This window comes from Ciona intestinalis, chromosome 7 (assembly GCF_000224145.3).
Source record: "Ciona intestinalis chromosome 7, KH, whole genome shotgun sequence".
NCBI lineage: Eukaryota > Metazoa > Chordata > Ascidiacea > Phlebobranchia > Cionidae > Ciona > Ciona intestinalis.
In genome coordinates this window covers 4,307,961-4,319,338 of record NC_020172.2, presented here as the reverse complement: position 1 = coordinate 4,319,338, position 11,378 = coordinate 4,307,961, and the positions used below count along the sequence as shown (strand labels likewise).

At 37.4% G+C, this 11,378-nt stretch overlaps 1 protein-coding gene across 1 annotated transcript; it reads left to right on the top strand.

Moving 5' to 3' along the window:
- Positions 1 to 777: 777 nt before the first annotated feature.
- Positions 778 to 11,336, top strand: LOC100176746 (ankyrin-3-like). Its single transcript, XM_026835118.1, has 18 exons — positions 778 to 1,453; positions 1,708 to 1,809; positions 2,105 to 2,203; positions 3,262 to 3,378; positions 3,820 to 4,023; positions 4,308 to 4,446; positions 5,504 to 5,568; positions 5,862 to 5,964; positions 7,222 to 7,316; positions 7,737 to 7,881; positions 8,181 to 8,338; positions 8,622 to 8,750; positions 9,014 to 9,148; positions 9,485 to 9,601; positions 9,837 to 9,935; positions 10,333 to 10,545; positions 10,775 to 10,873; positions 11,073 to 11,336. Exons 1-18 carry the CDS (start codon positions 791 to 793, stop codon positions 11,334 to 11,336), a joined length of 2,946 nt encoding a protein of 981 aa, XP_026690919.1. The 5' UTR covers positions 778 to 790.
- Positions 11,337 to 11,378: the final 42 nt, after the last annotated feature.

Sequence of the window (11,378 nt, the reverse complement as noted above, 5' to 3'; positions counted from 1 at the left end):
TAGTGGAATGTAGGCACTCGAACTCTCGAAGTATGACAAGCAATATGGCTGGTCCAGTTGTCCATTCATAAAATATCTCCGCCCACGCGGTACTTGGTTTCTATAAGTCTTTCGCTACATGATAGAAAACAACGGTTCTGGAAATCCTTGGTATAGTGCAAGACATAGCTTGAATCAGCTGGCCACTTGTGCGCTATTGTTGTTTGCTGGTTTTGTTGTTTCTGTTTCGTTTGAACGGAGATCTCGGTAAACTTATATCAGATACGGCAGGGATCGAAGAACTGTCTGTCACCACCTACCACCCACTTGAACTCGAATTAAATCTCGCTTTTATCTGACTACTAATGTTGCTTTTAACAAACGAAGGTTTACCACAGATGTTCTCAGTGATTCGCAAATTTCGGCTACTTCGGTGACTTTGTATTCTGCGCCTTTTTGAAATTAATTTTGATTGATGGTTGTTGTTTTTTGGTTAAATTTAGAATACGGGGTGATTTGAGTTCATTTGAAAAGTGTTGTTTTAACAGTTTACTGTATTTTTTTCGGCATGATCGTCAAAACACTAAATACGTACATTTATAGCAGCACCATGTGTGGAACCAATGTGTAACTTTGTGTTCTGCGTTTTTTGATTTCATTTTGGTTGACGGTAGTTAGTTTAGTGTACAATGCGTTCTTCTGCATGATCGTTCGGCGAATAAATAAATACTTACATTTATGACAGAAATTTTAGAAACCAATGTGTCTTGATGTCGTAGTTGGTAAATATGATTAAAGGTGGTTTAGTTTAATGGAGAAAGCGGCAGACACATCACCTGTGAAAAACACAACAACAGAAAATGAAGAAAACAAAACCGAAAAGAGGAAACCTCCACCACCTAGAAAAAACAAATCGTCGTCTTCATTGAGCACAGACAGTGATGACGTCACATCCGGGTCAAAGGTCACCGTCAGACCCACCAGCAAAGCTTCCGAAACCAGAGAATTACATTCGATATCTGAGGTAAATAGTACAGTGTTGGAAACAGAAGCAGATACAACACATGAAGACGAAAAAGAAGTTTCGGTTCCTCCTACATCTAAAAGAGACATCCGTCGCTCTGCAAAACCTCGGCGATCCTCTTCATCCGGATCTGTTACAACACAAGATTGCTCCACAAGCTCTTCTGGAGGTTCTTCCGCACCATCCTCCGCTATTGCTGGAAGCCCGTCCACCGGTTCCACTTTTTCCACTGTTTCCGGACCTTCTCCGAGCTCTAGAAGTTCAACATACAAAACAACAGCACCCTTGCGTAGAACCAGCACCCTAGGACAATTCCAGCAAAACTCGGTCCCTGTAGGAGACGCGAATAGCCGCTTGCTGAAAATGGCTTTAAAGCGAGAATGGTCGCAGCTCGAACTTACGTTACGTTACATGGCAAGGTCCGATCCTGGCCTATTTGTTGTGGACGACGTAAGTATACATCAGTTGCAAAAATTGCCAACACAATCATAGCCCCGCTGTTAATAAGGTACAGGTTTGTAAAACAGCTTTAGAACAGATATGGAACCACACTCCATAGCGCGCAAAAATGTCTTCATTTTTGCTTAATTTCTATTTGAAGTTGCAGGGAATTAGAAATGATGCTGTTCTATATTTGTAATCTTTTTTATTACGTAAAATTTTTTTTGATTAGGAATGACCTATATAATCTCTCTACGTTTCAGGAGACTGGGCTTAATCCGCTCATGCTCGCTGCACGTGACAACCGCTTGGTGGTAGTAGAGCGCCTCATTGAGATGGGGGTTAATATTAACGACAGAGCTCGAGTAAGTGAAATATTATCATATAAAAGTTTTGATTAAAGCTTAAATGTAGGCGTATGGGTCGTCATGGTGCTATATATTCATTCATTCATTCAGATATTCATACTGCACTGTTATTGCGCTTAAAATAAGTAAATAACCACCCACTAAGTTGTCTAAGTGGTGACTCGTAAGCTGGCACGAGGTGTACGAAACAAAACACCCGTGTTATATAACGACTCTGGTTGCATCGCCACGCGAAGGTAAATTAGCGTTTAATCGTTCATACAAGTATTGTTTACTTTTACCAACCAAATAGGATGGACAAGCGGCAATCCACTTTGCAGTGACGCATGGCCGAGAAGAAGTTGTTCATCTTCTTATTAAAAAGAGGGCGGAACTTAACGTGAAGGGCGGGGTAGGTTTATATGTTATTTTTATTTATTATTAAGTCTCGAGCTTTTTAGAGTAAACCATATAGTACTGTGGAGTAAGATGGGGTACTGTTAGAACCTGAATATCATATTTTCAGATCGTGTTTTAAACATTTAACGATTCTTTTTTAGATTTGTAAAAAAATGGTTGTATAATTCTGTAATGTCCTTTGTTTACTATACCGAATGGGAAGAGAGAAAAGGAAAACTGGTTCCAACTTACCCCACCACCCCCTATACTGTACTAAATTAATGTAGAATTCATGTGGCGTGTAGTTTCCAGAGCTAGCACAAACGTGTCAACTAATTTGACACTTCCAGTGTTTTGTGTGCTTTAAAACGCCAGCGTTGTATTATTTGGCGTGCGGTTTTTAGCTAAGCACAAGTCAAATAACGGAGTCACGACCCCCTAGTTACTTTCCATGTGAAGCTCACTGTGTAAAGGATCAACCAGCTCAAATACTCGGCAGGGGACGACAAGGGAAGTAGTTGGTGTGCCAGTGATGTAACACAAATGTGTAGAAATATGTCATAAAATTAAAGTTGAAAAGTTGAAAAACGTTGAAAAAGTTAAAAAATCTCAGAGAAAAACGACCATGAAAAGGGTAAAAAAGACGGACCAATTTTAATTAAAATAGACGTATTATCGTTTAGAATTAGTGTGAAAATATAACTTTACGTTAAAAACATAGTCTCAGAAAAACGATCGTGAAAAAGGTAAAACAGGCGGTCTTTAATTAAAATAGACGTATTGTCGTTTGGAAATACTGTGGAAATGTGGCATAGCGTTACGTTAGCTCAGAAATGACCATGAAAAAGGTAAAAGACAGGCATGATTTTCATTATAATAGATTTAACGTCGTTTATGAATTACGAATTTTAAATACAAGTAAAGCAGTTACCAAAGGTTTCTAAGCGTTTTCTAAGCCGTCGAATTAGGCGTATGTTGAGAGTATATTCTTTCAACGCATGGTTTTTACGGGTTTTTATACTGATGAAAGGCGGGACGTGATAGCTTTTAAACATGCGTTTAATTTTGCAGGAGAAGCAGCAACTACCATTACACATGGCTAGCTCAAGAACCGGAAATAATTCGTCGTCCATTGCACAAGCTGTTGTCAGGGCAACGAGTAAAAACCTCCGCCTCGTGCCAGACAAGGTAAGAACGAGTGCTTTAGAAATGGATTAAAGTTTTAAAGTTGAGAGGCCTGACTGCGTGGACAGCTTTTTGTACTCTAGCCTGTGTAAAACGTTTTTTCAGACATGTTTTGTAACGGTATGTATATATATTATATGTAACTATAGAGACTACGACGTATTATTATCTTTCTATAGTTTTATTTTTTACAATTTTCGTCATCATTCTTTTGTAAATAGCCATCATCATTTTTTTGTAAGTATAGTACTAGGGGGTAATACGCCATTTCGTTACCCTTGTATCCCACATTTCATTATTTGTTTTTAAGAGTCCACAACGCTGTTTTACGGTCGCGGGGCTGAATAATTATACGGTTATATATCTTTAGATTTTCTTGGTTTACCTAAATATAAGCGAAATGTTACTTTTTCTTCTTTTTCCAACATTTTACCCAAATCCTAGGATGGTAACATCGCGCTTTTCAATGCAATCAACGAAAACAACCAAGCTGCTTACCGTGAACTCCTCAGCGTGTTCTCGGAAGAGCAACTCCGGTACCAACATCCGGGATCAGGGAATACAGTCCTACATCTTGCGTGCGAAAGAAGAGACGCAGAAATGGTGAAACTTTTCTGTAAAAAGGGGTCGCTTGTTAACGTTCAAAACGTAAGTTTTGCTGTGTTTTACTGCATACAAAATAAGTGCCATAATATGTATATATGTTTGCTTTACTTGCAGTTGTATATGAATGACAGGGTTTTGTAAGATAGGACGTGTTTTCCTTCTCATGTCTCGTCTCATTTAGTAGTAAACAAAGGAGTTTTACATAACTGTATAACCGTAGCCCCACAACTCTAAAAGAGAGGTATTAATTGTTCAAAACAAGATCAGGAAATATGGGTTTTAAGTGCTAATGATGTCCCATCCTACCCCTACACCTGTTTTTACAGAAAGAAGGCATAACCGCATTACATATAGCAGCGTCCATGGGTGATATACCGATCATAGAATGTTTATACGCGCATAAAGCGGACCCAGGTTTACTGGACCATATGGAGAGAACACCACTTCACACGGCCGCTGAAAAAGGTAAAAAAAACTTTTTCAGGAGAATTTATATTATGTTCTGTGTTGATTTAAGTCCGCCGATGTCATTTAGGCAAAATACATATATTATATACAAATATACAAATTTTTGTCTGTCACGTATTTCGTAGCACCAGATCCTACTCTGTATGGGTGCTTAAGGACCTAGGATAAGCCATTTGGCCCAAAGATTAGCAGAATGTACAAAAAGTGCAAATTGCTTTTTTAATTATGACAGAACTCCTAAGTTAATATTTCCTCATTTAAATTGTTTGCAAACCTACAATTTTCTCCGCAAAAGTTTATATTTAGATTTTTATCAGACTTAAGTATTTTCTTTGTTTGGACCTAATTTACGGCATAGCCCTTGACAAAGCTGTACAAGCAAGTCTCAAGTGCTAGAAATTAAACTTCCGTCTTATTTGCTCATGAACTGGACCTGTGCTGGTTTAGTTTCAATGCCGGTTATGAAAGCGGGCCATTATTTTCTTACAATGCCACTAAATGCTAAATATTTGCAGTGGTTAACCACCGGCATGCCTATGACGTAGGCTACATGGGGCTTTGTATTCATGTCTATAAGAAACTATTGTACTGTAGGGTGGGGGAAGGCGGGACACCTTTAGCACATAAAATCTAAATATCTTGATCCAGTTTTAGACAATTAACCACGGTCTATGGACACTGTAAAGATACGGTTTTATAATTCTTTGAATGTTCTTTGTTTACTACCAAATGGGACGAGAAAATAGAATGAAAAGGTGTCCCATGTTCCCCCCACCCTACTAAATAACTTTGTTTCCTATAACTTTTTCTTAGCCGGTCCGGCAACCAAGTACGTGTGTGCCTAACCAACTGTTTTGGTAATTCTTTAATGACATTATTACCGGTTGGAATATATTTTGACATATAATGAAAAAATATGACTTTTTGTAATGAAAAAATATGCTGAAATTTGAATAGGTTTCGATGACTTTTTATGAATGAATGTATTTCGATCGAATAGAAATGTTATATAAACATCTAAATTGAAACAATTTCCTCACAAAAAATGTTCCAGGTCACACAAGTGTCGTTGAATTATTGGCGGATCGGTTTCCGAAGGCTGTTTTACGACGAACTAAGGTAAGTTTTTGCGGAACAGTCATGCAGTATCCCTAGTTTTCTAAACTTGCAAAACTTTATTTCCTTGGAAAGCCTGTATTAATACTATTTGTCAGCGATACTGTAACGTAATGTTTTCATTGATTTTTTATCTTTCACGCAAGTTTTTAGCGACTATATGGTATAGAGCGTTGTTAATTATCTAAAACATGATAAGAAAATAAGGTTTTAAGGGTTAAGAGTATTCCAAATTAGCCAACATCAGCACTATAAGCTGAATACAAAGTTTTAATTAATTTATGTTTTCAAAACAGGACGGTAGCACCCTTATGCACATTGCTTCTGAATGCGGGCATCCTGAGACTGCGCTCGCGTTTCTTAAAAAAGGAGTTCCTCTGCATATGCCAAACAAATCAGGTGAGGGTGTGGATATCACCAACATGATTTTTCGTGGTTTTTCCGGTCTGGACCTCCTCTAAGAAACGATTTATCAGTGTAAGAACATGTTGCGGTCGCGAGGAATTTTGTTGTCTTCGCACTTCTAAAAATTAGGTTACGCTACCAAGGTCACTCCTTGCAACCGAAATTTTGTTGTTTTGCACGTTTCTAAAAAATAGGTTTACGCCCAAGATGTTAGTCCTTGTAACCTTATACGGCTGTCCAACGTCGTTTTTAAAGTTATGATCGTATTAAGCCTACGATAAGTAGATTTGACCCAATATTTCAGCGATTTGATTCTAGAATGGTAAAATGGTAAACGGTCACGGTTTTTCAGACTTTCTGGTATAATATGTGAAATTGGCAAAAAGCAGATTGCAAACTGGGTTTAAAGTATCTGGCAATTACCAAAACGCAACACCTTTGGAATGAAAAATCTTTATGGTTTTAAAACGATATTCGAAAGGTTAGACCGAAAATCCAATCTTTAATACACCAAAAAAAGATAAAATTTCCGCCACAAAATCTTAGACAGATATTTCGGCCTATTATAGAACATTTACTGTTAAGCGTACAACTGTCTGGTTTTATATATGTACGTGCAACAAAGAATAGTTTCGTTAATACGTTTATATAACTATCGTGTAAAATCCAGCTATGTGCGTTCGTAATCTCCTTTTCAACGCGTGTTCGGCAATGACTTTTTCAATAGAGTTAATCCCGCAAATAAATTTATTTACTTTTCGACTCTGCACAACAGCGTCGACCGTTAAGTTATGACTGTAAACAACCTAGATCAAAAATGTTGTTTTATCTGTTGTTGTTGTTGTTGTCGTAGTTAGCGTTTATTTACGTAATCGAACTTTTTTGTCAAAAACTGATGTCACCCAACCATTTAAAATCTTTTTTTCGTAAAGACCGAATACATAGAACAATTATTACGACGCATTGTTTTTAAATCATTAGAAATCTCGCCATTATTATTCCGCAAACGCAACATTTTTGGGTGAAACAGCCACACTTTTTAAACTGATACCCTTTCCCACACTTATTTTATACTATGTTAAACAACTGTCGTTTTGCTGTTGATTCTCTTTTCTAGACTTTTTAAAAAACAGCATTTTTAAATAACAGAGATATGATTTAACTAACTCATACTTAATAGTAAACTACAAAAAGTTTTAAAATTATAGTTGAAGCAAGACTAATTATCATGGTTTATATTTTGTGTTTTAGGAGCTGTGTGCCTTCACTCTGCTGCGAAAAACAACCACGTGGAAGTAGTTCGAACTTTACTTATGAAAGGAGCGCATGTGGACGCAAAAACTAAGGTATATATGGTCTGCCATGGCACAGTGGTTGAACACACAGTATAATATAATTTTTATTTCTTCTTTCGAAAATAGTAGCGAAGATCATGTTTTAGTGGGTGGGGGAAGATGGTACACCTTTTCATTCGATTTTCTCGTCCCATTTGGCAGTAAACAAAGAACATTCAACGAATTATATAATCGCATCCTTACGACATCCATAGACCGTTGTTAATTGTTCAAAACACGATCCGGATATTTGGATATTATGCGCTAAAGAAGTCCCGTCTTCCCCATACCTACTATATTAAAAGAACGAAGAAAATCAACATCAAATCAACAGTTTGAACACGCTATGGTTAAAAAGTGTGGGAAAGAACGTCAATTAAAAAGCGTTGCTATTGAAAAGATTAAACACTGATGATATTTTTATATTTTCAGAACAAGTTAACTGCCTTGCACGTCGCTGTGCAACATTGTCGTCCATTGGTGGTTCAAATGTTACTGGGGTTCGGGGCTCCGGTTCAAATGAAAGGAGGAAGCAAAAGAGAAACACCGTTGCATCTAGCAGCACAAATACCCGACGGTACGTTTAAAGGTTTTGCTTTTTTTAAAGTATGAAAAAAGTTTATCATTTTTTATTATGGCTGAAGGTTTAGCGCGGTTGTAACGCACAACTTTAATTTGCAAAAGTTTTGAGATCTGTTTTTTTTTAGAAGTGTTTTTTAAAGAAAAAAAAAATTAGATGTGTATTTGGACGTTTATTCTGGTTTGGGCTTTTGATAATTTATTGTAGAATTACAAAATGCTACCACTATTACTAGGGGGCGCATAACTGTGAAATATTTTGCAAAAACAGCAAGTTAAACTCTTTTGCGCCACCAGGCGAGCAAGTTTCCGAGATGTTAATAAAGTCTGGCGCTGACGTCAACTGTGAACGGGAAGATGGGGAGACAGCTGTACATATGGCGGCAAGAGGAGGAAATTTAAACACTTTTAAACTATTGTTAGAAGAAGGAGGCGACCTACGAACGCAATCGAAGGTAATGTGAATTGGAATAAAATAGGTGGTCGAATTAGGATTAGAAAGCGTATATGGCTTGAAAGCTGTGGGGTAAAATAGGTTCTATTTTTTTTAAATTAATACCGTTATTTGGAGTCTCGGGGCTATGTTTATGAAATGTTGTGAATATTCTTTGTTTACTACGGCAAGAGAGAGGAATAAAAATGTGTACCATATTACCCCACACTCACAATCCTGTAGTATACGTTTTTCGTGGCACCATATTCTGTTAAAATTAACGTCGGCGTTTCTATTTTCCACAGTCGTGTGAAAACGCCCTGCACATTGCTGTACGTCATTGCAGATGGGATATTATCAGTCATATGCTGGAATTTCTTGAAGCCAAATATTCTAGATATGAAGCAACGATGTGTGTTAATATGGAGAACAGGGTGAGACGGTTGTTGTATATATAAATAAACAATTTCCCTTTTACGTGTTTGCTCATTTCACCTTTGCTGTTCGTTTGTAATGGTCCACCGCGCATTTTTTGAGTTAATTCTGTTACATTTTAGTGAGACATAGAAATTAAAATAAACCTAACTGTTAAAGTTAAATAAACGCGGTTTGTATTAGGAATAGTTTCAAAATTTGGCCTAAATTAATTCAAAATGATTTTATTTTAAGTTTAATAAATTTTACTTTGAATTCTTAGGAAGGGGAAACCCCAATGCACCTTGCAGCGGAATTAACAAGAGAGCGAGCGCACGTCGACGGGGAGGAATTAAAAATCGTTCATCTATTGTTAACTTATGGCGGAGATGTGAACTTCTGTACCAAACTAACACATGTGGGTATTTGAATGGATTTATTATTGCGAATTTAAAACGTAAAATAAGCCAAGAGGTTTTACTAATATAGTAGGGTAGGAGAAGGCGGAACACTTTTAGCACATAATATCCAAATATGTTGATCGGGTTTTAAAAAATAAACAACGGTCTGCTAATGGGAGATACGGTTTTGTAATTCTTTGAATATTCTTTGTTTACTACCAAATAAACGAGCAAAGAGAATGAAAAGGCGTTCCATCCTCTCCCACCCTACCATGTGTGGAAAAAAATGCATTAATATTAAGAAAAAAACGTTTTCACCGGTAAAATTTATCTTGTCATTCATACACATACAGGAAACCCCATTACATTACTGCGCACGATCTGGGAATGAACATTCGCTTCGAATATTACTTGAACGCATCGGGAAATATCCGGATAAAATGCCCAGTATTATAAACAGGCAGGCAAAGGTAAGAAACAACTTTAAGAAAATATTTAAATAAATAAATGCAGCTTATTTTCTTCTTGGGTGGTGGACAACGTCAGTCGTTACAAGGGTGTCCTGTTTTATACACCTCGCAACGAATTACCATTACCGCATATAAAAATTGTTTTTTATTTATTTGTTGTTTTTTTCTCTGTTTAGCTGACAATTTGTAACCGTTAAATGCCTTGCCTAAAGTTACATTTGTATTTACTCCACAGAACGGTTGGTCTCCGCTGTTATTCGCAAGCGACGAAGGTCATCAGGCATCGGTTGATATCCTGCTACAACACAGTGCGAGAGTGGACGTGTTCGATGAGGTAAGATATTATATAATACAAGCCACAATGTTTGTAGAAGGAATTAGGTCCTTTGGGTGGGAAGGCGACGATTTTTGATTGACATTTTTTCCTACGCTTTTTATCCATAACGTATTTTACCGCTGTTGTTGTTGATTTCCTTCTTTTTTATTTGTAATTGGGGTAGCGGACTAACTCTGGCCTTTGTCTAAAACTTGGCATGCCTCGATATAAAGCTTCATCCAAATAAATGTATAGGAATATTTTTCAAATATCAATCGTGTTTGGTCGCATGTTACAATATAACTCCGAACTCAAGCTTATAATGCAGAAGACATGATTCATTATCAACAGACATAAACCAGAGCTGGCCCATTACTTATATTTTAGTTACAATATTCACAGTCATTATTCACAGAACGGTAAAGCTGCCCTGCATCTCGCTGCTGAGAACGCTCACGACGTCATAGCAGATATGCTCATACGAAAGAAAGCTTTTATTAACGCAAAGACAAAGTTAGGATTAACACCTCTGCACTTAGCCGCACAACGTGGATACAACGACCTTGTAAAGAAATTGCTCAGTCCTATTGGTTCTGAACAAAAGGCTTCAATAGACGCTCTTAGCTTGGTAAGAACTTAAAGATGGTGAGATGGGATACTGTTAGCACCTAAAACTTATATTTCTAATCGTGTTTTAAACAATTAACAACGGTATATGAGAGTCGCGAGGATACGGTTATATAATTCTCATTCTTTGTTTAATACCAAACTGGACGAGAGTTAGAATGAAATGTCCCATCTTAACCCACCCTTTAATACATAAATGTGGTTTTTAACTGAATACGTTTCTTAACCAGGACAAGAAAACGCCACTACATAAAGCTGCCGAAGATGGGAAAATTGACGTATGCCAAACGTTGTTAAATGCTGGTGCTGATGTACTTGCTACAGATAGTGTAAGAATACTATATTCTATATATAGTCTAGTAATTTCAAAAAAAAAACAATCACCCAAAAGTTACATACGTGGTAACTGGTAAGTGGGCACGAGGTGTGTGAAATAAACCACCTGTGTTAACGACTGCTGTTACTCAACCACGTGAGGATAAACAAGTTCCATTTATTTATTATCTTCATATACGTCTGTGTTCTTAGCACGGACAAACGCCTCTCCATCTGGCTGCAGAAAACGATCACTCCAACGTGGTGGGAATGTTCCTGGCTCACAGAGGAAATCTCGTAGAGATAGAAAACAAGAACGGATCAACCTGCGCCCATATTGCGGCCTCAAAGGGCAGTGTTGCCGTGATAAAAGAACTTCTCAACTCAAACAGGGAGAGTGTAACAACGACCGCAAACAAGGTATTCGAACACGAAAACAGAGTTTTACATGGGTTTAGCAACCACGCTTTTATTTAATATAGTAGGGTGGGGGAAGATGGGACACCTTTAATACATAAT